The sequence below is a fragment of the Carya illinoinensis genome, chromosome 8 (genome assembly GCF_018687715.1).
Source record: "Carya illinoinensis cultivar Pawnee chromosome 8, C.illinoinensisPawnee_v1, whole genome shotgun sequence".
NCBI lineage: Eukaryota > Viridiplantae > Streptophyta > Magnoliopsida > Fagales > Juglandaceae > Carya > Carya illinoinensis.
Genome location: NC_056759.1, coordinates 7922368 through 7947414, shown reverse-complemented (window position 1 = coordinate 7947414; position 25047 = coordinate 7922368). Strand labels below are relative to the sequence as shown.

General features: G+C 35.1%; 5 protein-coding genes and 1 non-coding gene across 12 annotated transcripts; 4 read left to right on the top strand and 2 right to left on the bottom strand.

The window, feature by feature from the left end:
- Nucleotides 1–1340: 1340 nt before the first annotated feature.
- Nucleotides 1341–2863, top strand: LOC122319092 (F-box protein SKIP23-like). Its single transcript, XM_043136984.1, has one exon. It carries the CDS (start codon nucleotides 1379–1381, stop codon nucleotides 2687–2689), a length of 1311 nt encoding a protein of 436 aa, XP_042992918.1. The 5' UTR covers nucleotides 1341–1378; the 3' UTR covers nucleotides 2690–2863.
- Nucleotides 2864–6850: 3987 nt separating this feature from the next.
- Nucleotides 6851–7002, top strand: LOC122274874. Its single transcript, XR_006228413.1, has one exon. It is a non-coding gene; the product is annotated as a U4 spliceosomal RNA (small nuclear RNA).
- Nucleotides 7003–7358: 356 nt separating this feature from the next.
- On the bottom strand, nucleotides 7359–8584 carry LOC122318605 (glutathione S-transferase-like). Its single transcript, XM_043136126.1, has 3 exons — nucleotides 8290–8584; nucleotides 8165–8213; nucleotides 7359–8056 (listed from the first exon to the last, which is right to left on the bottom strand). The coding sequence occupies exons 1-3, from the start codon at nucleotides 8440–8442 to the stop codon at nucleotides 7599–7601; spliced, it is 660 nt and encodes a 219-aa protein (XP_042992060.1). The 5' UTR covers nucleotides 8443–8584; the 3' UTR covers nucleotides 7359–7598.
- A 126-nt stretch (nucleotides 8585–8710) lies between these two features.
- Nucleotides 8711–12260, top strand: LOC122318604. 6 transcript variants are annotated; one of them, XM_043136125.1, is made up of 5 exons: nucleotides 8711–8719; nucleotides 9428–9553; nucleotides 9641–9723; nucleotides 9816–10073; nucleotides 10291–10628. In XM_043136125.1, exons 2-5 carry the CDS (start codon nucleotides 9436–9438, stop codon nucleotides 10456–10458), a joined length of 627 nt encoding a protein of 208 aa, XP_042992059.1. In that variant the 5' UTR covers nucleotides 8711–8719; nucleotides 9428–9435; the 3' UTR covers nucleotides 10459–10628. The 6 variants fall into 6 exon arrangements, with proteins under 6 accessions (XP_042992059.1, XP_042992058.1, XP_042992056.1 ...); XM_043136124.1 differs by lacking the exon at nucleotides 8711–8719 and adding an exon at nucleotides 11904–12260 and having other exon boundaries at nucleotides 9397–9553; nucleotides 10291–10462; XM_043136122.1 differs by lacking the exon at nucleotides 8711–8719 and adding an exon at nucleotides 11899–12260 and having other exon boundaries at nucleotides 9397–9553; nucleotides 10291–10462.
- A 536-nt stretch (nucleotides 12261–12796) lies between these two features.
- Nucleotides 12797–13528, top strand: LOC122318606 (plastocyanin-like). The gene has a single exon (XM_043136127.1). It carries the CDS (start codon nucleotides 12841–12843, stop codon nucleotides 13339–13341), a length of 501 nt encoding a protein of 166 aa, XP_042992061.1. The 5' UTR covers nucleotides 12797–12840; the 3' UTR covers nucleotides 13342–13528.
- A 1256-nt stretch (nucleotides 13529–14784) lies between these two features.
- LOC122317882 (hippocampus abundant transcript-like protein 1) lies at nucleotides 14785–24495 on the bottom strand. Of its 2 annotated transcripts, none has more exons than XM_043134931.1 (15): nucleotides 24163–24495; nucleotides 21423–21534; nucleotides 19891–20003; nucleotides 18986–19108; nucleotides 18698–18903; nucleotides 18499–18574; nucleotides 17565–17651; nucleotides 17346–17426; nucleotides 17160–17192; nucleotides 16930–16983; nucleotides 16804–16845; nucleotides 16410–16488; nucleotides 16263–16333; nucleotides 15246–15329; nucleotides 14785–15100 (listed from the first exon to the last, which is right to left on the bottom strand). In XM_043134931.1, exons 1-15 carry the CDS (start codon nucleotides 24325–24327, stop codon nucleotides 15095–15097), a joined length of 1332 nt encoding a protein of 443 aa, XP_042990865.1. In that variant the 5' UTR covers nucleotides 24328–24495; the 3' UTR covers nucleotides 14785–15094. The 2 variants fall into 2 exon arrangements, with proteins under 2 accessions (XP_042990865.1, XP_042990866.1); XM_043134932.1 differs by lacking the exon at nucleotides 24163–24495 and adding an exon at nucleotides 21948–22330.
- Between the last annotated feature and the right edge of the window lie 552 nt (nucleotides 24496–25047).

Sequence of the window (25047 nt, the reverse complement as noted above, 5' to 3'; positions counted from 1 at the left end):
TCTACGGTCACCATGAGAGGTCCACTGTGATTCGGTTTTTCAAGGAGTGCCTTTTTTTTTTTCCCTTCCTGTTGTTCTCCTAGTTTGACATTCTTTACACATTTCTTCAAATTTTGTTTTAAAAAATTTTTGGTAACATGGTTTCGGTTCTGTTTGTGTTGCCTCTGAGAATCCAAAATATGTTCCTGATTTTGCTTCTGTAGCTTCGAAGGTTGTACCGATTACTTGGTTGGTCGTTGCAGTTGGTTGGTTTCGGTTTTGGGGCAAACGAAACGTTCTAAATTTTATTTATTTTCTTCTCCCAATTTTCTCACGGACCAAATAGGCACCCCGGAGAAAAGGGGAAAAAAAACAAAAGAGTACCTTTTTGGCATGAACCATGAAGGGTTGGGAGCATTGGTAGGAGTTGCCTGCGCCATCTGCGTTTCAGCCAAAGGCTTGGAGTCCTATGAAGGCTTTGCTTGTTCTTTCTCCAAAGCCATAAAGGACAATAATAATGAAAACCATTATCTTGAAAAATTAATTACTTCGATTATGGGTTTTGAACGGTAGTTGGAAGAGGAAGAGTGGGTGCTTGTTTGAATCAAAAAAGGGAGCATCAACCTCTGGAATTTTTATCCATATTTATAAACCTCAGAACCTTTTTTTTCGCTGTATATTTAGGCGAATAAATGAATATGAGTGATCTCTTTTGTCATATGCCCGAAAATCGCTTGAGGAGATGAGGAGCATAGAAATTGTATGGCTGGAGAGATAGAGGCAGTGAGAAATTAAAAAATTTCTGATTTTTTTTTAATTATTATTTTTTTATTAATATTTTAATTACCACATCAGCATCGGGGCCGCAGCGGGATTATTCTCCGGGTGTGTAGCAGTTCTGACCATTATTATTCTTGGGTATGTAGCAGTTCTGACTATTATTATTCTTGGGTATGTAGCAGTTCTGACCATTATTATTCTTAAGGCAAAACCAGTCCTTAATTGGGACAGGGAAGGAACAAAACCTGTCATTTCCATCGAGTTGTCAATTGCGAGTGTCATTCATCCACTACGTAAAGTAGAAACATATAAGGAACATAATGCGAAAAAAATAATAAAAAATAGAAAAATATAGTTATAAGTATAGTTGTGTATTAATTTATACACTAATGTGATGTGATTGGTTAAAAAGTAAATTTTATTAAAAATAGTATTAATTTAAATTTTAAGTATAAATAAATCAATATTAATATATAAATTAGTACGTAACTTTGTGTATATATAGCAAAATTCATATAAAAATAAATAAAAAAAAGTTGCCATTTGAGATACGCAATCCGTGCCGTATGTTAGCCTTATAAACTATAAAGGAGGACTTGGGAGTCCGACGAAGACTGCCATGGTAAGCATCGAACGAGACGCTCCTAAGTTCCGCCCGTTCCCAAAGTCTAGCTGTGTTTCTAACCCACGAGAATTTGAATTCCTCCATTTAATTTGGAAAATCGTAGAAATGGCCGTCGACTGGACTCAACTCCCGCAAGAACTCTTCGAGTCAATCTCAAAGTGCCTCACCATTTACGCCGATTACCTCCGATTCCGAGCCGTCTGTCACAGCTGGAGATCCTCCGTCTCAAACATCCCGCGCCACCTACCTCCTCAGCTGCCTTGGCTCATGCTTCCCTACACCCAATCTCTCCAATCCCACCTCGCGTTTTTTGACTTCTCTGCCCAGTCACTCCACCTCCTCGAGCTTCCTGAAGCCGCCTCTCACCGCAAGCGCCGCTGTGGATCCTCCCACGGTTGGCTCGTGATCCTCGGCGAAACCCCAGAAGTCCTTCTCCTCAACCCTCTCACTCGATCCAAGATTCACCTTCCTCCGCTCTCCACCTTCCCCTACGTCCTGAGCTTCAATTACTCCGAAGTCGGTAAAGAATACGAGCTTCGAGGCACCTTCGGGGCAATCCACCGGCTTGGTTTGAGGGAAATGCGCGACTCTTTTATCAAGAAAGTGGTTCTCTCCTCAAGCCCGCAGAGTGATAACAACAATAATAAAAACTACATCGCGCTGGCAATTCTCCTTCAACCAGATATTTTAGCGTACTGCAAGAACGGCGACCAATCCTGGACACTGTTACACAGCGCGACGTTTTTCTGTGAGGACGTTATATATCATAAGGACTTATTCTACGCGGTGGACAAGCAAGGCGCTATCGCGGTGTGCGATTTACACAGCGGGTCGCCGAGCGTCTCAATTACCAGAATGCCAATCGAATCCCGCAGCGACATGAGATATTTGGTGAACTCGGAGGACGAATTGTTGATGGTAACGCGGTACGTAGAACTTCATTACGATGACATCTCCCCATACTCGCTGAACGCGTTCTACAAAACGGTGCGGTTTGAGGTATTCAGAATGGTTTGGAGCGGGCCACAGTGGGAGAAGGTTACAAGCTTGGGTGACCGGATGTTGTTTATCGGACAAAATTCATCCTTCTCGTTGCCGGCTTCTGATTTTCCGGGATGTTTAGGGAACTGTATATATTTCACCGACGATGATTGTGAATTCAATCTTGATAGTGATTTTGGTGAGTATGATTTGGGCATCTTCAAGATATGTGATGGAAGCATCGAACCTTTACCCTGTTATCAGCGAAATCCGCACTCTCAGGTACACGGGCCTCCAATTTGGGTAACACCGAATCCTTGCTGATGTTTCGTCTTGAATGTTACGGGTAGATTTCTTTGTGTTTTTGGTGACGTAAAAACGACATATCATATGTTGCATGAGGAGTCTGTAGCAAATGCTGTCACATAACACTTTTGACTTTTGTGTTTTATGCTTGAAGCAGATTTTTAAGTTTTTTCAGTTAAGGCTTCGGAAGAACTACGAGTCTGATGAGCAATTTCTATCGGGGATTTTAGAATTTTTTTTATTGGAAAGTAATATTAGACCTTCTAAATTTATTCTCGTAAATCGACGGTTTATGTATTTTTTTAATCTTAATAATTAAGTAAGTAACTAATATTTTTTTATATTTTTAAAAAATATTTAAAGATGTTTAGAAAATATTTATAAAAAAGAAGAAGTACAATTAAGTTTTTTTTCAATTATTTTAGATAGTTAGGTCCTCTGATCATTTATCATAGAGTAACATTAGGCACGGTCAAATTTGCATATTATCTGTACATTTTATTAATATAATTGATTGCATCAATTTTTTTTAATGCATATTCAATTATATCAGTAGAATACACAAAAAAATATGTAAAAATGACTACATATATAATTTTTATTTATGATATATGATCCTAGAGCTTTGTTGGATTTGTAAATATCAATGGATTTCTAACAAGGCACGACTTGCCTTTTTTATTTTTAAAGATAAGATGAAATGAGATGAATAAAAATTAAAATTAAAAATTAAATAAAATATTATTATATTATATTATTTTTGTATTGGAATTTCAAAAAGTTGAATTGTTTGTTTTATTTTGTATGAAAATTTTAAAAATTTATAAAAATTAAGTAAAATGAGATGAAATTAAATGTTTGTGAAAGTAAAGAAGGGTTTAAAAGCTTGACTTGAGTTAGAAGTGGACACAGACAAATCTTGAGTTCCGTTGGGTGCCTTTGCCCGCACAAGAGATGCTTGTTAAAATGTCGGACTGACCACAACAGACCAAGCAGGGAATGATTTATGTCGTTGATGGCTTTGGGTTTTCTGATATTATCTATTTCATTTTGTAAAAACAATAATACTAACTACAAATCAAACCTCACAATAGCAACTGAATAAATGAAGAGTACGATGAATTATGACTCTGTATTCACAGCAAAGCTTTAATATTAAGATCTTTGTTTTTACTCTCTTTTAATTCAAGGTACGAGTGCCCAATGTTGATCACGAATATCTTTCTAAGAAAATTTTTTCTCTCTAATTATCTTCTCACACAAACCGGTATGCTGATGCAATTTCCAGCCATGTCTGTAACACTATCAGCCAACCTGCAACCAAAGAGAGCCTTGGGGAGAACCCCGCGGGTATGCCTCCGTTAAGTTAGAGAGATGTTAGCTTCTCTCAATCCAAAAAATGAATCGTTTGCCCTGAAACGTACCGAGTAGTAGAAGGGTTGGGGTGTTCTATATGGCATGGTCCTTTTGGGAGTACAATTTTAAGTGCTTGGTTTGGTATAATTCCTTCAGGAGCACGATTTTGCCATTGGTAGCGTCCTTCTAATGCTTATATCTCGGCCGGACTTATCCCGATGAATCCTAGTCTTGGGTGGATTCGATCAATTGAGATTCCTTATTGTGTACGACGTATCTCGTGGTCTTTTATCTCTTTTATTAAGAAGCATTCATATCACCTACGACTTGATAGTTGAGATCTGCACATTTCAAAGATAAAATGGAGAGGACGTTATTCCATACACATTCGTGGAAAATGCTAGGTAGATGGTCTTACCTAGCATTTGCAATGATAGGTGCATTTTTTTTTTTTTAAATACTAAAAAATGTATTGAATTAATTTTTTTTTTAATATTAAAAAATATTTCTTAATGTTTTGGAAAAAAAAAAAAAATTAAAAACATGGTCAACTATCGGTAGACCTCTGGTCTCCGTAGCATGACCCTTGGTTCATTAGTCCCACGTTGCTTGGATTATCTATTGTCCGTTCTTTATAATCCTTACATATGGACACAGCTTGTATAATTATATAATTTTAAACCATATGAGAGGAGTTTATTTAAAAAAATTAAAATATTAATATTGACTTAAGATGATTTGATTTGTAAGAAAATTTTAAAATAATGGATAGGATGGTGGGAAGAAACAACATTTAGTCTCCAAATCATGATGATCTCATAGCTTTTGGTGTTGTAATTTTTCTAAGAAAAGTTGTGGTTTACTGTTAAGGAATGGTTGTTTCAACTTCACTTTGACGAACCTGCCAAACACGTAAGAATTTGTGGGTTCTCCAGTAAGAATGGGAAAAGAAATCCCAGATTCTAAAGAAAAATGGGCAAAAAGAAGAAAAAAGAGAACATTCACATGTCACAACCTGTTTCAAAACAGGAAAAAATTTAGTTGTAAATATAATTATATATTAATATGTATATTAATTTATTATGATTGATCAAAAAATATATTTTATTAAAAATAGTACTAATTTAAATTTTAAGTTTGAAAGAATCAGTATTGATATGCAAATTAATACACGATTTTATTTGTATATAACAAAACTCTCAAAACAGAAACTTGTGAAATAGGGGCCTTTGGGTTGGTGTATTATTGCAAAGCAAAAGAGATGGAATTTTGATCTTTGGATTTCACTCTCAACATTAGAATCTTAGGTGGAATTATTTTTTTTAATTTTTTTTAATTTTTATGTTGGAAAACCTATGTAAGACAGAACTATTCAATACAATTTTACAAAGTAAACTTCGATTTGTGCACGAATCTTAGATGGAATAGATATTGTTGGGGAATATTTAAATCTCATTAAAGCCTATGAGAAAAAGGAAAAAATCTTATTGTAAGTAGAGTTTGTTTACCAATTTTCATACCGATATTAATATGTAAGGTTTATGTTTAATAAAATGAGGTGAATTAAAGATAGAAATAATTTTAATAAGATATGATATTTTCTTTTTTTATCAAAAATTTTTTATATTTTTTTTAAATAAAAAAATTTATCGGTATACGAATTAGTATACTTACTTGCTTGTATCTAACAAAATTCGGAAAAAATGTCTCACAGATTGAGAAAATCTTGGAACTGTGAAGCCGAAAATGGACTGAAAACGAAGCTCTTTAACTCAATAGTCTAAGCAATGGCCCAGAAAATACTTCAACGTGTCCAAAAAATTAGCTAGAGGGGTTCATTAAAAAAAATAAAAAATAAATTCACAACATGGTTAAATGCCAAGTTAGATTTTTCTTTTTCTTTTATATATATAGAAAAAAGAGTTTGACAATATGATATATCATAATAAGTTACATGAATGTTATTTTGTAAAATCTCTTCATGAATGAGAAATTTCTCTAATTTGAATATGTAAAAGACAAGTCACTTGCATAAATATGAGTAATACTACATATAGTTATTTTTACATATTTTCTACACACTTCATTAATATGATTGGTTGGATTAATTTTTTTAATATCCAATCAATCATATCACTAAATTATACAGAAGAATACATAAACATAACTGCATATAAAATTTTTGAACTCATTAACAAAGTGTACCCCAAAATTAATCAAGATTTTGGTCCAGACTCAGAGTTCATCCAACGGTCTATTTGGGAAAGTCAGTCATTGAATCCATCCACTATGAGTCATCTGTCCATTACCATACCAATCAAAGACAGACTTGTTTCCATTATCATTTGAAAAATGTTCTAATTATATAAATGAGTTCTTATAAAATTAAACTCACGAATTGATATATTTTGATGTGATAAATTAAATTATAAAATTATTTTTATTATAAAATAAATAATAACATATTGCATAAAGTTATTTTAATTTATAAATTTATTTTTATAAAATCTCATTTTCAATATAAACATTACTAATAAACATTACTTATTTTCAATATAATTTGCGTATAAATATTGATTATTTCATATTTAAAATTAAAATTAATAATATTTTTAATAAAATATACTTTTTGACCAATTATATTAAATTAATATATATATATATTAGTATGCAATTGCTTTCAACTAACATTTTCTAACTAATAAAGCTTTGACCGATAGAAACAACTTCTTTGAGACTTGTTATAGTCCCGCATCGAAAACGTACAGAATAGCGGGGGCAAATGATGGTTATAAGAAGGGGCGGGTTAAGCAGTAAGAAGGTATCTTTGCGCTTGGGGCAATGACGCAGCTAGTGAGGTTCTAACCGAGGCGCGTCTATTGCTGGTTGAAAACTATTTCCAAACCCCCTCTTAGGCCTGGGTTTGCCCCTGGCCTTCGAGAATTTCTGGAAGGGCTCCCCTCTGGGGTTAAGCCCTACAAATTTCAGCCCCAAAAGTTTTCCCACGATTCTCTTATAAAGCCTACTTCATTCCGTTAACTGAATATTTTGTGGTTAAATTTCTGTACATTTTTAGTTTCCCTTACCTGTTTGATAAAATGGCAGGCTGAGATAAGGGGATGCAGAGAATGCTTTTCGCGGCAATCTGTACAATTTCTTTCTCTGCTTGATAAAATGAAAAGCTTTTCTGGAAATCGAGGGTTGATGTTTTTATTAAAACAAGACCTTGCTACATGGAATTCTCGAGGCCTGGATTTCAATAATTATCTACTGTATTTTTCCCTGGTTTTCAACGAAGGAACACTTGTGTTTGATGTTTTCGACAAAAATATTGCAAATTGAGAATAATAGTATTCTCATAACAAAATACGATAATCGAGACATACAGAAGAATCCTTCGTGAACTCAAATCAAACGAACAATTCAACTGAATTTGACCGTACTGAAAGATATCTTCTGGACTCGGCATAACCAAAGTTAAAAAGGCATTAGTGTTCGATTGAAGCAATTTATTCAACAATTGCCATCAATATAAACTCAGAAACAGAGATCCAAATCACCAGCCTAGTTTTCAAGCACTGCTCTTCTGCATATCAACCACCTTTTTCCAGGAGTCTCGGCTGGATATCTCGTTCCACCATCTTCCCACGTTCTTTCTCGAAGTGAAGAGCTCCCCTTTACCAGAGACACCCACCAAGTACTGGGTGTTGGGCAAGTGTGAAAGATCAGCCAGAGTAAATTCATCGCCGGCCAAGAACCGGGTCTCCCCAAGCCTTTTATCGTAGATGTCGAGCACCCTGGACAGCTTTTCTTCGTTCTGCTTGATCACCACTTGGTCTTGCTTGATCTTCATTCGCGGCGCGAACGCGAGCTGAAACACCAAAACGGAGCTTGGAGGGCTGAAGCTCTGCCCTTCCGCCTCTAGCCACTGTTCTATGGATGCTTTTGCCAGCGGGTTCGTTCCATACAGTCCTTTGTTTCCTTTGTCCGCGTACTTCTCACAAATGTACCGGCATATCGCTCGAGACTCTGAATTACTCGAACACAAACAAACAGAAGCAAAAAATACAAATCAATGGAGTTATGTCGAATGACCAAAAAGAATGAATGGAAATGACGAAGTCTGGCTAAATTTACCGAAGAGGGAGACGCCCCCGTCCTCAAACGCTGGTACTTGGCCAAAGGGCTGTCTCATTAAAAGAACCACATGAGAAAGAGAGAGCGCGAGAGAGAGAGAGAGAGAGATGAGTATGTCGAAGTACCTGGATCTTGAGGAATTCGGGCTTCTTGTGCTCGCCCTTGGCCATGTTGACGGAGATGAGCTGAAAGTCGACATTTTTCTCAAGGAGACAAGCTAAGACCCTGGACACAGCCGTGGACATGGGTGGTCCGTGCACTTTTACTGGGGTCGCCATTGGTTGGAAAGAGCTTCGGGTTCTAGGTTTTTGCTTGCTTTCTTGCTCCCACTCTGCTGTGTGTACTCATAGTTGTATTTTGATGTGGACCATATATCCAATGAAGACTTTATCCTTTGCTTGAGTGAGTAAATTTGGGACCAACCGGCAGGAAATATTTAAAGAAGATTTTAAAGTGCAAAGCTGTAAAGTGGGTGGCTAAACAAATATGATTATCTCGCTCTCTCTCTCTCTCTCTCTCTCTCTCTCTAGGCATAGTGCACAGACGTGGCTCTTCGTTTTCCCAATTGTGATGGGGTCTCCAAATTCAATATCCCCCTCACTTCTTGCCCTTGTTACTCTCATCCTGAGTTTATTGATGTTTAATAGTAATTTGAAAAATGATATTTTTAGTTTTAAAATATATAAATTATATATATTTTTAAAAAATAGCAAATAACTCTAAAATTTATATAAAAAATTATTCTTTTAATAAAAGATTATAATTTTTTTATACAAAATTTATGTGCTCTAAAATTATATTTAGGGTGGGTTTGAATTCAGAGATGAGATAAAAAGATTTTAGATAAAATATAAAAATTAAATAAAATATTATTAGAATATTATTTTTTAATAATATTATTATTTTAAAATTTTAAAAATTGAATTAAGATTTAAAAAAAATAAATTCTTTATTATAATTTATATATAAATTTAACAAAATTATAACAGTAAAATAAGATAACATAAAATACTTTCAAACAGCCTTAATAATTACTTTGAGAATTTACCTCCCTTCTAATCACCATGGAGCTGGTGCCCGGTCGATAGTTTGGGAGAATGTTGTTAAAAGAAAAAGTTTAGGGGTTATTATAAATTATATGTAAGTTTCGAGGGAGTTTTGTAATTTTCGTTTAAAAGTCGTTGCTTAGCCATCTGTGATCGATGGCACGTTGGTTCTCGTCAAAAAAAGCCTCGAAGCACCCAAAACCCTCTATACTTTCAGCGATCGCCATGGAAGCTCTAAGCTCCTTTGCAACCATCCTCTCCTCCTCGCCTTCTCCACCTTCTATCTTCTCCCCAATGAGGCCTGACTCGCCAAGACTCGTACGGTTCCCCTTGTCTTCCAAAAGTAAGATTTTCCTTCATCCTTTTCCCATATTATGCTAATTTCTGTTTCTCTCGTTTTTTCTGATTGGAACGTTTCGTATCGGTTCAGAGGAAGGAAACGATTTCGATATCCCATCAGACCCCAAAGACTCCAGTATCGTCCCCCTTTTCGGCAATCACACTCTTTCCAAAGTAATTACTTTAAATTTATTGGATTTTTTCACTTTTTTATATTTGATGGGAATTTGGTAAAAATTGGCGTATTGTTTTTGGGAAATGAATAGGATGCGGCGATGGGATTGGTCTTGAGCGCGGTTTCTGTGAGAGGTTGGACGACCGGATCAGGTATGGAGGGTCCGTCCATCCCCGCCGGAGCCAAGGATGGATCCGGTACAGAAAGGATCTCGACCTTCCCATGGTCCCTCTTCACCAGGTCACCACGTAGGCGTATGCGTGTTGCCTTCACCTGCAATGTTTGCGGCCAGAGAACCACTCGTGCTATCAATCCCCATGCTTACACTGATGGCACCGTGTTTGTGCAGGTAATTAATTCTCTCTTTTAAAATCTGTCTGGTTGCCTAGAAAGTAAAAGAAAATCAAATATATAGCTTCTTTCCCATTTAGAATTTTACCTTGAATTTATTTTCAAGGTTGAAGTAGGCTCTGTTGAATGGTTTTTTTTTAAACCAGTTTTAAATTTTTTTTTGTTGTTTAAATTTATTTTATAAACTGATTGAAAGAAATAAAACTTGTTGCCAGTGCTGTGGATGTCATATATTTCATAAGCTGGTGGATAATTTGAACCTGTTTCACGAGATGAAGTGCTATGTGAACCCGAGCTTCAATTATCAAGACCCGAAATGGGATGAGGTTGGCTTCAAGTACCTTGATACAGAGGATGATAGAAATGATGGATTTCCCATATAATGAGGTGAAGATCAATTGTATAAGTGGTGTACATTCCTTTCCTTGTTCTTGGCAACTTTTTCTGTCCCGTTTGTAAATGTTTCTGTTATTTTTATTATTCTTTTCATATTGGTAACTGGATTCTAAGTTGGATTCATCAATGAAATTTGGTAGAATGTTAAGCATTGAAACGATAAGTATTGACTCAATCTCTAGATATGTTGTTTTTAGGACTTTTGGAAGAACGCAATCTCTAGATAGATTTGAAGATTCAAATTTTGTTGCAAATCCAACTCAACAATAATGAGGTCATTTCAAATGTTAGCAGTCAGGAAAGTCTAAATGGTTTCCTTGAAAAGATTTATTTGTTCTCTGTGAAGTATTCTTCAATTGTGAAACCATCTAGCTGAAAAAGAAGTCTAACAGCAGTCTGCATTGACTGTTCATATTCCAATTGTTTCTTTGGAAGTGTAGGTTGGCCATTCTATTTGTACGAGTTGCATGGGAGATGCTAATCGCTGATTTGGTTAATGCATGCACGATAGGGTGGGAAGTTGTATAGTGATAGTCACTGTGGATACCCTGAGGCCTGGACGTTTGACTATAGGAGAATTGTGGTTAACCCCACTCACCAAGTTCCACATTGGGTAGAAGTATGATAGAGGTGCAGTGTAAAGTCCCAGGTTGTTGGTACCTTATTTGGTGAAACTGGGTTTTATAGTGATTCGTGTTACATTTGTCACATTGACTAGTCAACTTAATTAAAAGTAATAGACCTTTGTATCTAATTGGAATCTTTGAGTATGAGAGTTGCTATGCAATAACTTTAGAGAGTATGCGTTACTAGATAATTGCTCTTAATGTGCATGGAGGATTCATGTCACAAGTCTTTGAATTCATTCTTTGGAAGAATCATTTTGTTGAATAACTTCATAAGACTTGCCGTTTTGCTCAAGGATCATGTTTAAAGCTGTTGTCACGTAGGTTTTAAACCATTGTGGCTTTTGCAACACCATGCAAGGCTTCAAGTAAACCTTTGTTTGTTTGTTATCAAAATAGTAATTATACAGCTCACCTATAAAAATTAAAAAAAAAATAAAAATAAAAATTATACAGCTCTAATGCGGTGAAATGTCCCTATACTTACTAGATGATCATATGAAGTTGTGTTAGAAATCATGTTTATTGTCCTTCTCCTTAGTAGCATATTGAATAGTTTTTCAAAGCCTTATTTTCGAAGTAATTATTCTGTATTCAGAAACAATGCTCTTCATCTTTCCTAACAATAGGATCTATATATTAATTATTCTGTGTTTTTTTAAGTGATGTGAATTTTTTTTATTTTTTTAAAAATATTTAAAAATAGGAATGATTATTTATTTATTTATTTTTATTTACCTTATTCGGTGGGTTCTCGCTCGGGGATGTAACGCTACTAACAAATTATGCCTGGCAAAGAAGAATAGGAAATTGCAAGTCCACATCTCAGAATTTGAGAATTTGAGCACTTTGATGGGATGGGTTGAGTAAGCAAAGCTGCAAATGGATTTGTCATGCCTAAAAAATCTCGCACGGGAATGTTACATTGGCCACATATTTCCAAGGTTGGAATGGAAAGATGCTTCCAAGATTTTACCAGTACCTAATGGGTCCTCAAAATGACAGGGACACACATGTTCAAAGCAGCGTAACAAATTATTATCTTTGTGATATTTTGTTACAAAGTGTAGAAAGAACCAGAACTTCCGTGACTGGTTTATTGCCTCAACATACACATTAGATCCGATCTTTCTTTTAAAATAACAAATTCAAATTCAAAAATAGATAGATAAAGTTACACCAATAAAGAAATATAGCAGTAAGATGCGAGTATGGTATATTTAGCTCTTGTTTGTTACAGTAATAAATTTAAGAATCGACCGATAATATTGCGTCCACGTCCAACCAGAAGTGGGATGGAGTTTGTAGTATATAGCATTTACCATCTGTCGAATGCTCCCAAGGAGATGAGAATCATATAAATGCAATATCTTCCCATATGATTAGAAGATCAAAGAATTCTTAACAAAGATGCAAAATCTTATTCAGTGGCTGTCGTCCTCCACTAATTTGGTTTACTTCTTAGTTCTAACATTTCCTCCTTAAGTTGGGAAAGTCCAAGCCACGTCATTGGATAGTATCCAACGCAGCCAATGGCAACTATCCCCAGCAGATAACCCCTTCATCCACTCATGCGTTGTACGCCACACCCATTCGTTATCTAACACAGATCTCTCCTCCAATCCATACCACACAAAATCAGCCTCACCCTATTAAAATCCAACCCCCCTCTCTGGTCCTTTCGATCCCCTCCAACTAGCAACACAAAACAAGTCCACAAAGAAAAAGGAAAAATCCTTATCCATGGCCACTGTCACCTCTGCAGCTGTTGCCATCCCATCATTCACCGGCCTAAAAGCAGCCGGTGCAGCCAAAGTTAACGCCACCGCTAAAGTCTCAGCCTCTGCAGTCCCAAGGCTCAGCATCAAGGCTTCACTCAAGGATGTGGGCGTTGCTGTTGCGGCCACCGCCGCAAGTGCACTGCTTGCAAGCAATGCCATGGCCATAGAGGTCTTGCTCGGCGGTGATGATGGGGGCTTGGCTTTCATTCCCAACAGCTTCAGCGTCAGCCCCGGAGAGAAGATAGTGTTCAAGAACAATGCAGGTTTCCCCCACAACGTTGTATTCGATGAAGACGAAATTCCCAGCGGTGTCGACGCCGGGAAGATCTCCATGAGCGAGGAAGACCTCCTCAATGCCCCAGGAGAGACGTACGCTGTGACCTTGACAGAAAAGGGAAGTTACTCCTTCTACTGTTCTCCTCACCAGGGAGCAGGCATGGTGGGAAAAGTGACCGTTAATTAAGTTAGTTTGAAAGCTAGCTCTGCTAAGGATATCACGATCATGTTTCCATCCCTTTTACTTTTTTTGTAAAGGTAGTAGAGCTTAATAATCAATGTATGTGGTGAACGATCTATCATTCTCTTCCATTTGAGTTTTGTAGATTTCTGGTGCACTTCTTAATTGAACATTTTGGGTGCTTTTGTTTTGATTTTCGTCAAGTTAGAAGGCAAAGTAGATTTAAATTATGCCCAAAAAAATGGTGATACGAAGTGTATGATGTGAATGATAATAGGGGATATTAATTCTTAAGCCAATTGGTTTCAAACCCAAGATGCAAGACTTGTAGTTTGTAGATTTTACATCTCTGTCTCACTTCAAGAGTCTTACAACCTTTAAAAATTAGACTTCTCCCACAACAATTCTTACGACCTTCATCTAATCCTCCCATTTTTAGTACTTCTCCTTCTGCTTATAGTGCTAATTAGACTTCACATTAGGTGGGTCTGAGAGGATTTAAGTCTCGTTTGGTTACATAGATGAAATGAAATGACATGAAAAATTATGACCAGTAGTGAAATGAATTGAATTAAGATTTTTATGAGATTTAGAAAAACGAGAGAAAAAGTTGAATAAAAAATTATAAAGTTAAAAGATAGTTAGAATATACTTTTTTAATATTAATTTTATTTGGAATTGAAAAAAGTTAAATTACTTTTTATATTTTGTTAGAAAATTTAGAAAAATTGTAAAGATCAAGTAATGATTATATGAAAAAGTTAAGAATTTGAAATTAAAAAATATTTATGTTTGAATAATATTTAGATGTTGAGATAATATGAGATAAGATGATATAAGGTGAGATAGTTTTAAAAGTTTGTGAAACTGAATGAAGCCTTATTTAAGAACTCACATCCAATTGCATCCTTCAAAAGGATCTGGTCACAACATTAATTATCTATCCCACATTTAAATTTTCACGAGACCTATACCTTGACGACGGTGGACATTGGCACGACTTTCCTTATCAAAAGGACTGAGGATAAAGGCCAATTATAGTCCGAAAATTGTAAGGACCAACAAGAAAAAGATGTGTAAGCTATCATTTCATCCTTCTTTATATCAAAGCGTATATCTAAATATAAGTGTTAGGTTTACAAAGGTATATACACTAATAAATTGATATAATATATTAAATATATATACACTAATAAATTGATATAATATATTAAATATACTTTATATTATTTGTACGAGGAATGCTGCTAGTGTTACACCCGCATAACATCACTTAAGTGGCATGCATGTTATGGACATTGCGGTTCTTTTTGAATTTCAGACTTTTTATGACTGCCACATCAGTAATGTTGGGTAGTTGTTCTGCTCGTGGTTTTACAAATAACATTACTCTATTTGCGCAACTCATGTGTCGACTGTAAAATCACACAAAAGGTGGCAATGAACAGATAGGGCATAAGACTTTCACTATCATATAGCTGGTAAGTCATCAATGACTCAAGGAGTATGCCCTTTTCTCTTCTACACAATTCATTCAAGTCCAACTTGTGATAATAAGAAGTGTTAAAGGCATGTATCATTTTCTGAAAATTTGAACATACAGAGATTTTTACCGTTGAAGTGCTTTTCAAAAATAGGCTCAAATGTGCTGTTTCCTCACCAAATCGACTTTTAAGGCAACCTTTATAAATAGCAGAATATGTTGCCATGACGTCAAACAGACTCCCGATATGACTGTGAGCAAATGGTTTGGAGTGATTTACACCTGCTCAAGATTACTGTAGTAAGATGGTTGTTGCAACTTGAGAGTTATATTCCTTGACAACATGCGTATATCTAATAACTAAAGGTTTCAGAATAGTAGGGAGAATGCTTCCAGTTGGGAGCATTCATATTGTTAAAAACTATACCTCTGCATTGTCGCAATCGCTGCCTCTCTGAAATAACATGGAAGGAGCTGCTCTTATCGTCATACTCTGAATGAAGGCTATCATCTACACATACAAACTTTCTTAGAATTCGTCTCTATAACCAGAAAGTAGAAAAGGGAAACTAAGAATTGTAATTATATATTGAAACATTTAGATAAAAAGCAAAATACAAAGCTAAAGACTTCAAAATGAACAAGAATTTTTTTTTAAGATAAAAGGCATAGGGAAGCTAGTCTGAATTGGGATTACAATGATTGGGACTCTGAAATTTAGGCTTTGCTAGCCAGAATCTAGGAGGATTTCATGCCCTTGGACGCAAGTTCATTGATCTAATTATTCAATGCCAAATGATATAGGAGTCATTTGAATCATAAACCATATATGCAACACTCCCTTCCCATAGGCTAGGGATGTCACGTACTTGTGTAAATTAAGCCAGGCAAGAGACTCGCACAATTAAATAAAAAAATTGTTTCCCTCGTGAAAGAGTTAATCAAATAAACCATGGCTAAAACATAATCATAGTTTCCCAAACCAACTAAACGGGAAAAGACAGTCATAAAATGCGGGCTCGCTTGGTTATCCAATAAATTGCAATTGGGCTTTTCAATATGGCCCATCAAACATAATTTCGGCCCAGTAAATTTTCCTTAAAAATATTAAGCCGGGTTGTTACAATATACCACCTTAAACATTGTCTTATTTTATTCTCTTGTCCCACAAAATGACCAAGTCCTGGTTTAGACTGATAGGTAGCCACATCTAATAAACATATGGCAGTCTACATGGTGGTATAAATCACATATGGATTTATCTATTGAACCAACATATATAACAGAGATATGCCACTCTATGCAGCAGTGTACAATCATGAATCTTAACTAATTAGACCATCTAAATGTAAAAAGGAGGAGTTTAGTTTTGCTATCAGAAGGCAAGTGCTGTCGTTGATAATGACTCTAATGCACATCTTCAACATAACATAAACTCTCTTACCGAAGCAAATCCAATGCACATAATACTGAATCCAGGGAAATTGAAAGGTGCCTGATCAGACAGGAATAAAGCTGAAAGAACAATTTAACATTGTTAAGATCAATTGGCTTTGAGCTTAATATGAGACTGAACTAAATTCCCAATCACCTGTTAGAGGAGAGAAAGCTAAGGGAGAAACAACGTTAGCAAAGGAACATATGCCTGAAATGCACCCTTGAGCCATTCCCTGTAAGAGACGGGAACAGAAACCAAAAACAAAAGAATAGGGATTTTTAGATGTAAAAAGGAGAACCTGTGCTGGCGAGAGGGGGGGGGGGGGGGGGGGGGGGGGGGGGGGGGGAGGGCGAACTATCTGCTCTAATTGGGACATATTTGAGGCCATACAGACTGCAGGACTATTTTTCTGCAACTTCATCTCTCTTTTTTTCCTTTATTTAATTTCACTTCACTAAAAGAAAAACAATCCATGTATATTATTTAATGGGATAAAAGCAGCTGTCAACAGAATTATGCCATTGAAGGGACTCTTTAAGAAACTTACCTGTTCACAGGACCCAACTTGTTTAGAAACAATGCTCCTCATCTGCACATTTTATAGTAATTTATTTAACAGACTATAACAAAGTAAATGCGCCAAGATTGAAACTACAAAATGAAGAAGACTCACACATGGATGTGAGAGATAAAACAATATGGAGAACATAGCAGCGATGTAAGGAACCTGTCAGCATTCAAACTGTTAGTCAGACTGTAACATAATTGAAGTTAGCTAAAGCATATACCTAATTTAGTCTAAAAAAAGAATAAAAGTAGTCTTAATAAATATAATGGAGCAAACCAATTGAATAAAATTAAAAGGAAGAAACTTGGATTTGAAGTAAAGTTGCAAAGAAGTACCCAGACAGACCACGCAATGCTGTAAAGAAACATCTGCATTCAAGCCATAAGTTATTAAATGAGAACATGATCTACATGCTATATAACTTTTGCTTTGAAAAGGTGACAATCAACCTTGACAGAAGTTCTTATGCTCAAGCTGTTGTGGCATCTAAGGGAAATATTACAGAGAGACGAGGTGCTTACATGTGCACAGCTAAAAAGGAGTCCTACTGAAAGCAGCTTCTCCTCTCCTAGAGCAGGAACCAATGCAGGCATGAGGAAGAGCTGCATGATTGCTTTAATTTTTATTTTTATTTTTGACATTGACTTCAACATGGAATAAAAGGAACCATGGCTATATTGAAAGTGACTACGCAAGGGGAATGCAAGTGACTTGCACCCAAAAAAAATGTCTTAACATACCTGTGATATGGTCCCTGCGATCCCAGAAATGATCATTAAGTCAGCGAACTGGTCCTTGTTAAAGTGAAACCTGGCCTTTAGATAATACTGCAAAGGAAATAACAAACTTCAACACCATAATGCCTTATGTAAAATTATAGGGTCCACTTGCATAACATAATATTTCGGTATATAAACCACCTGCATAATGCCAATTCATGACTTTTAAGTTACCCATTAATTAAAACCTTTTAAAAATACAATGTCTAAATTTGAAGATTTTAGGGCTAGTTCTTTAGAGCAACCAGAAATTAGTTCATTTCAACCAAACATGAAGAAAATTGAAATCATTCTGTTTTTGTCAGCATAAGAGGCATAGACAGCAGCTCATATTCAGGCAACCATTTCTTGTGTCAGTTATTTTTCCAAAACAAATGTGCAGTGACTTACATTAAGAAGAAGGGTGTGGCCACGCACTAGGGGATTGTTGAATTAGATGATTAAGGTCCATTTGGCAACACAACTATTCTCAAGTATTCTCAGATATTTTATACTCATAAATCAATCAAACACAAAATATTTTTCAATTTCAAATCTTCAACTTTTTCATCTAATCATTACCTAACTATTACAACTTTCCCAAACTCCCAAACAAAACACAAAAAACAATAGTCTTTTCCAAATTTCGACACAAAAATAATACTAAAAAATTTGAACTTTAAAATATTTTTATTCAACTTTTTATCTCTTATCTCCCAAAACCCAATAAAACATTATAATTCAAACCATTTCATTACTACTAACAGATACATTGAGATATTCTAAGCATTCAAACCGGTCCTAAATTACACTCTTTATGACAGCTTTAAGTTTTTGGAACAGTGAGTATAGAGCCACTATAATTACGTAAGTTCATAAAACAAAATATGTGTAATTCATCGAAATAGAGAAGTACCATCATCGAACCATGAAGGCCAAAATCTGCAAGGTTGCTAAAAAACGCAACAATTGCAGCTTGGGAAAACGTCGAGCTGCAAATCGAGTAAATATAATTATTCCCAACAAGAAACGTTAAGAACCTGTTTAGAGGAGAATGGACTACAAATTTTCATTCAAAGAACCAAAGACGAAAGGCAAAAATAAAACATACGGACCTAGTCTTCAGCAAGGAGACCATGTCCTCCAAAGAAGGCATACTTTTGAAAAGCTGCATACCATTCCTAGTCGATTCTCCATCCGGTTTAGTAAGTTCCGGCTTTTCATTTGAGATAAATGGAGCCGTAAGACCGCCTCCTACGACGGAATCAGGGAGGAATACTCTCATGTACACCGCTGCTACGACTGCCACGGAGGTCGCAACCTAATGACATGTTGTTTAGTGGATAAGGACCACCGGGAACTCAAATGAAACTTGTTCATTAATTCAGAGAGAGAAAAAGAACCTGGAAAGTAGAAGAAGTGGACAGAAAACGAGCGGAAAGTGTTCCACAGACGAATGCAGAGGATCCAATCCCCGATAGAACCCCGAACGCCGACGCTCGCCGGCCCTCCGCAACATTGTCTGCCTGAAAAAGAAAAAGGTTATGAATTCCCGGGTTTTGGTACTTCTTGACAGGACCTTTTGCAAATGAAAGAAGTAATGCTGTATACGGGTGATGCGTATTGTGTATCGCCTATTTTCTTGAAAAAATAAAAAATAAAATAAAAAAGTTGAGTTTATTATTAAAATAATATTTTTATATTAATTTTAAATTTATTCACTTGTTTGAAAAAATATATGAAATTGATCGTACTAAAATTTTAAATATCAAAATGCATTACCACACGATACTCACGTAAAAGTTATATAAATAACGTTTTAACATCAAGCTACTTGATTAAGCTACTTATTATATAATAAAAAAATATTAAGCTACGACTCATCGAGCCCGATGGGAAGTGAATGGTTGAAGCCCATCCAAAGCCCATAACATACCTAATGGGCCATTCCAAAGCCCAAAAGATGCGTTAACAGTAAAACAGCAAGAAAAAATTATTTGTATAATTTTAATGAAAAAATTTATTTATTATCTATTTTTTTATTGTCCTCTCGTCATATTATAATATGAAGTTTAAAAATAAAATATAATAAATAATTTTTAATTATTTAATGACATATCATAAAATAATAAAATAATGAAAGAATAATACGAATTGAAATGATGAATAGTAATTTTAATATGTAATTACCTTGTCATTTTAAATGAAGTGGAGCATACCTACAACTCATCTGAAAGTATCTACTTTTTACTATTGAAAATTTGCATATCTTAAAACTACATATGTCTAGAGAGGGAGAGAGAATCACCACATAAGCAAGGGCAAGGCAGTGAACGCTGCCTTCACAAACCATGGCAGTGAGGGTCTTGAATACGTAGTACAGGTAGAAGAAATTCCTCTCTCTGCTGTACGCTATTACTCCTGTAAAATTGTCACCAAATGCTGTCGTCATTTTAATCCAACGTGTTTCTTTTTTTTTTGTTTTTGGATTTAAATAATCAAATATCAAATAGCAATAAATCAACAATTCAGCTTGGGAAGTGGCATTGTTGTCGGCTTGGCGTACGAGTTGGGTGACCTGGAACTCACTAATAGAGGTGGCTTCAGATACGATAATCTTCATCATAAAAAATTACACAAATCTTAATCAATTACATAAAAAATTATATATATATATAAAATAAAATAAAAATCCATTTTTTAATATTATTTTATTGATTTACATAAAAGAATCAAATAAAAAGGATCTTGTTCATTATTTTATTGAAAATTTAATAAAATAAGATCATGATGATCACGAATAATATTTTTTGGTCACACTAGTGGGTGTCTAATTTAAAATAATAAGAAAATAAATGTGATTTTTTCTTCAATCATATGGGCCATCCTCCAGGAATATGGCTTTAGAAATTAGAAGTTAGCATATGTGTGTGGAGACAACTTTATGTCAATTGGACAATCGACACGTACTGTTATAGATAAACATGGACCTGCAATTACAGCATATGTTAAGTGTGACCCCAGTCCGTTATATCTCCGATTGTGGAAAAATAATAATATTAAAGATAAAGAGTACTTTAGCCTTTATTCTGATATTCTTTTTTCTCTTCTTATTTTTCAAAAAAGTAAAGTGCTTCTTTTTTTCTGTTTTTAGACTTATTTGTCTTGGTTGATTCGGCAATATTCCAATTGGTGGTGTTAGAAATATAATTTTCAAATAATATAAATTAGTTGTATAAATATTGGAAATCTCTACTCCACATAACATCACTTAACTAACATGGCATGGAGTGACGTCAACCAATTTTTTTTTTTTTTTTTTTTTATATGAGAATTGCTACAGACTAGAGGATTATATAAAATAAACTCATAAATTGACGTGATTTTATTAAATTTGTTAGTTCTATTTTATAATAAAAATAACTTTATAATCAGATATACAATATCAAGTGATATCAGTTTGTAAATTTATTTTTGTATAATTTATTTATAGCTAAAGTATATTTTTTTTATTAAATAATGAATGAGGGGGCAATGGGCAATTGTTAATTGATGTCATTAGAGTGTTATGGGTAATTACCCTAACTATAAATATTAATAGTCTTATCCTTTTGAAAATAATCATGTGCTAAGGTGTACTCAACACTCATATTTAATAGAGAATTATTATTTGTTAACATCATCATGCATTGACAAGGAGGATTTTAGTGACTTTTTTATTTGTAAATTGGTTCCTTGTTCTTTTTCAACCACAAATGGTGAAGGGAAAGTGAAAAGGATGAGACAATGAGTGATGAATTAATATTGAGTTTCAGCTGAAAGAAAAAAGGAATTGCATACCAAGGGGAAGAATGGTGAGAATCATTGGGACTGTAAGCAAAGTTTTCCGCCCATACTTGTCAGAGAGATTTCCCACCAGAGGCATCATCACCAGTGTTCCCAGCCCTATAATCTGCATAAATGAGTTTATATATATATATCCTTATGAATACGAGAGAGAGAGAGAGAGAGAGAGAGAGAGAGAGAGAGAGAGAGAGATTTCTATGCTGCAAGGCTGAAAGTTTTGCTTTCAGGCAAATCGAAAACACCTGTTACATGCACAGCCTTAACTTTCAAATTGATGTATCTGAAATTACTAGCATACAGACCGAATAAGCAATCAAATCATATCCTGAATAATGCTCAAAAAGTCTTCAAACCGGGATTTGTAAGGAACAAGAACATTATCTCTCTCTCTCTCTCTCTCTCTCTCTCTCTCTCTCTCTCTCTCTCTCTCTCTCTCTCTAACTCTGTAGTGGGAAACAAAGATGATGATGAAGGTAACTGGGAAGTAAATTAGCAAAGCCTGGGTATTGAAGAAAATACCCCCTGTTGAAATCCACTGAGATAAATGGCCAATGAGCACTTGTCTTTTCCAGGACAAAGCGCCGACATAGTAACATCTGTGATAACCGGAACCACCATAAACGTGGAGATGTCACTGAGAAACACTGTTATGAAGAGGTGGCTCAACCCTAATAGCTCTTTCATGATCACCTCTGTCCCTCGAAAGCTTTTGAACGAAATCAAATGAAACAAAAAAGGGTTGGGGTGCAGCCGAACGATAGCTAGCCAGCCATGATCATCAGAAGCAACGACGGACTTAAAATATAATTTATTCCACTAAAGCAGTTAAATGTTCTGTGGATGATTTATAAAACACAACCTTTAGAAAAAGTAACATACATACATACATATTATATATATATATATATAAAGTCCCCCCTCCCAGAAGAGAAAAATGTATCCAGTTTAAAACGTTGGGGTATAGCTGTGAAATGGGTAGAATGACAGAACAAAGTTAAGGTGAATATGCTCTGGTCTCCCGTATACTTAATTAGGAAAAGAAAGACTGTGTGCATGCTTTCCCATTAGTTGAGGGAGACAGATAGCTTAGTCGTACATAGTAAGTAAGCTCTGTTCTTTCATTAGTTAGCAGTTTTCAATGGTTGATCTGCATATCTTTCACTGTTCTTGTTAACAATTTGATAAATACTCAGAATCGTGAGGTTGAAGGATTCTGTCTGTCTCAATTTTGAATTAAATATTCCAATTACATGGGATCAGTTAATCAGAAGTCGATTAAATTGAAGTTAGAACTGTCTTCGAGTGCTTGTGTCAGCGTACCAAAACAAAGAAAAAAGTTCGTTACTTCCCAGAAAGGGGAAACGTCACTGCATTGCTTCTTCCCCGGCCTGCAATATTGTCGAGTGGGCCTGTGATTTTACTTGAAACAAACTCCTATTTACGAATCTGTAGACTGTGCCAATCCAAAACGATTGAAACCAAGTGATCACATCAATTGGTAATAAAGGGAAATACTTACGTTTTGAATATTCTATAACTTTAGGTTTCAAGGAATAACTTGTTTTGTAATTAAATGCTAAGCAATAATAGACAATATTTTCTGTTTGAAATCATTGGATCACAGACCAGTGATGGGAACTGTAGATGGGAGCCACATTGGGCCAGAAAGAAAGAGTGGTATGATTTTCCTATTATGAGCGGACAAAGTGTACGATGAAAGAAAAGAAACACTGGATTTTTGTGGGAAAAACAATATATGGGTGCACTGCACAAAATGCATTTTACATTGTTACAGCTGATTTGTCGTAAATTAAATAGGGAACGTGGGTCACACGAAGAAGTTCGTGGAAATGCATAAAAACCGAAGGTGCCAAAAAGCTAGGAAGCCTCGTGAAAGTGAATGGAAATTTCGTTAAACCGGAGAGAGAGAGAGAGAGAGAGAGAGAGAGAGAGAGAGAGAGAGAGAGAGAGAGAGAGAGATTTAAATTGCAGGAGAGATTAGCTACAAGGAAAATTATAGTTGAACCGATAAAAATAATCCATTCAATTTTTAATTTTTTTTACTTAATAATTAAGAGTAATTATTAGTGAATTGATTTTTTTTATTTTTTTAAAAATGTTTAAAGATGTATAAAAATGATAGAAAGAAAATGAAAAATAAAAAATAAAAAAGGGCAAATGCACTTGTCGGTCGACTTCCTCAGTCGAGTCTCTCAGTCCAAGTAGCAAGATCCTAGCTACAATTATTCAGTCATATAAACACATCAAGTTACCTTAATTTGTAAATATATTTTGGTAAATTTTTTTTTTATGGCTAAAACATTTCTTTTATTTATTTAGATAATTTGTAATTAATAGAAAGAATTAACGTCCAATAGGCAGCTTATAATAATTATAAAATCAAAACACTGATTAATGTCCAATTGTCTACCTAAACCATCAAATAAAAAGCATACAACAAAAAGAAGAAGAAGAAGAAAGAAAAATTTATAAGCACCCGTCCGACCGATCGGTAAAAAAAAAGAATGTGATTGGATTGGGTTGCATATCTTGCATCCAATATTGGAGAAACAGAGAATGCATGCAGTCTAACTTTGATATATAATGTAAGGAAACATTTTTTCAGCAACTGGCCGGAAAACAGAGAATTAATGGAAAACTGGGAATGAAAAAAGAAAGGTGATCAATATAAGTAATAAACTAGAAAGCTAATTTGGGAGATGAAAGAACTTACTGCTTGTTGAAATCCCGTCAGGTAGATGGCGAGTGAGCATTCGTCTCTTCCGGGACAAAGTGCAGACATTGTAACATCTGTGATGGCTGGGCTCACCATGAAAGTTGAGAAGTTGTGCAGAAATATTGTCATGAAGAGGTGGCTCAGCCCTGACAACTTTTCCATCTCTCTCTCTCTCTCTCTCTCTCTCTCTCTCTCTCTCTCTCTCTGTGAACTACCACAGCTAAAGCCTAAAGGCAGATGGGATTAAGCAGCTAAAGGAAAAGTGATCTCCCTTCACAATTTAGCTGCAGGAAACGCTAAAAGCATGCTAAGGACCGGAGCTTCGATCTAAAAGATAGCGCGGTTGTATATATACTTTCTTGATTTGTTGCTCTCGCTGTTACTTTATGTCGCATCATGAACTGCATGTGTTAACCTCCCGTATGTTGGGGCAGCACGGTCACACTAGAGAGTTGATTCAGGGTGCGTTTGAATTATGAGGTCATATTAGATAATTTGAATTGATATACGAATAATAGTATTTTGTAATTTCTATATATTGAAATGTGTTAATGTAATTACATTGAAATATATGTTTGAATGTAAGAAATAGATTAAGATAAATTTAACTTTTTGTAAGAAGTTTAAAAAATAGAGTCATCATATTAATAATTGATTTAAGATAGATTAAGATGATCTTAACATTCAAATATAATCTCAGACTGTAGGCATAGAGTGTCTAGTCTCACAATGGGGCTTTTAGCCCCCAGGCTCATGTAAAATTTAGTGCCTATGTATTTTCATTAGATATTGAATTATCGAGTCAGTGTATAGAATATACCGTCCACATAACTTAAATTGTAAAATTTAATTGATGAGATTTAAATTTTAAAATCTATATGC

Excerpts from the sequence above, each read along its gene's own strand:
- LOC122317882 (XM_043134931.1), bottom strand. The coding sequence starts at position 24,327 with ATGGAAAAGTTGTCAGGGCTGAGCCACCTCTTCATGACAATATTTCTG. Across the intron at positions 17,652-18,498 it reads GCCTTCATGGTTCGATGATG|TATTATCTAAAGGCCAGGTT; the intron begins GTACTTCTCTAT and ends TTTCCTTTGCAG. Across the intron at positions 17,193-17,345 it reads TCCTTTTTAGCTGTGCACAT|ATGTTTCTTTACAGCATTGC; the intron begins GTAAGCACCTCG and ends GCTTGAATGCAG.
- LOC122318606 (XM_043136127.1), top strand. The coding sequence starts at position 12,841 with ATGGCCACTGTCACCTCTGCAGCTGTTGCCATCCCATCATTCACCGGC.
- LOC122319092 (XM_043136984.1), top strand. The coding sequence starts at position 1,379 with ATGGTAAGCATCGAACGAGACGCTCCTAAGTTCCGCCCGTTCCCAAAG.
- LOC122318604 (XM_043136124.1), top strand. The coding sequence starts at position 9,436 with ATGGAAGCTCTAAGCTCCTTTGCAACCATCCTCTCCTCCTCGCCTTCT. Across the intron at positions 9,724-9,815 it reads GCAATCACACTCTTTCCAAA|GATGCGGCGATGGGATTGGT; the intron begins GTAATTACTTTA and ends GGAAATGAATAG. Across the intron at positions 10,074-10,290 it reads ATGGCACCGTGTTTGTGCAG|TGCTGTGGATGTCATATATT; the intron begins GTAATTAATTCT and ends ACTTGTTGCCAG.
- LOC122318605 (XM_043136126.1), bottom strand. The coding sequence starts at position 8,442 with ATGGCGACCCCAGTAAAAGTGCACGGACCACCCATGTCCACGGCTGTG. Across the intron at positions 8,214-8,289 it reads CCGAATTCCTCAAGATCCAG|CCCTTTGGCCAAGTACCAGC; the intron begins GTACTTCGACAT and ends TTAATGAGACAG. Across the intron at positions 8,057-8,164 it reads CGGGGGCGTCTCCCTCTTCG|AGTCTCGAGCGATATGCCGG; the intron begins GTAAATTTAGCC and ends CGAGTAATTCAG.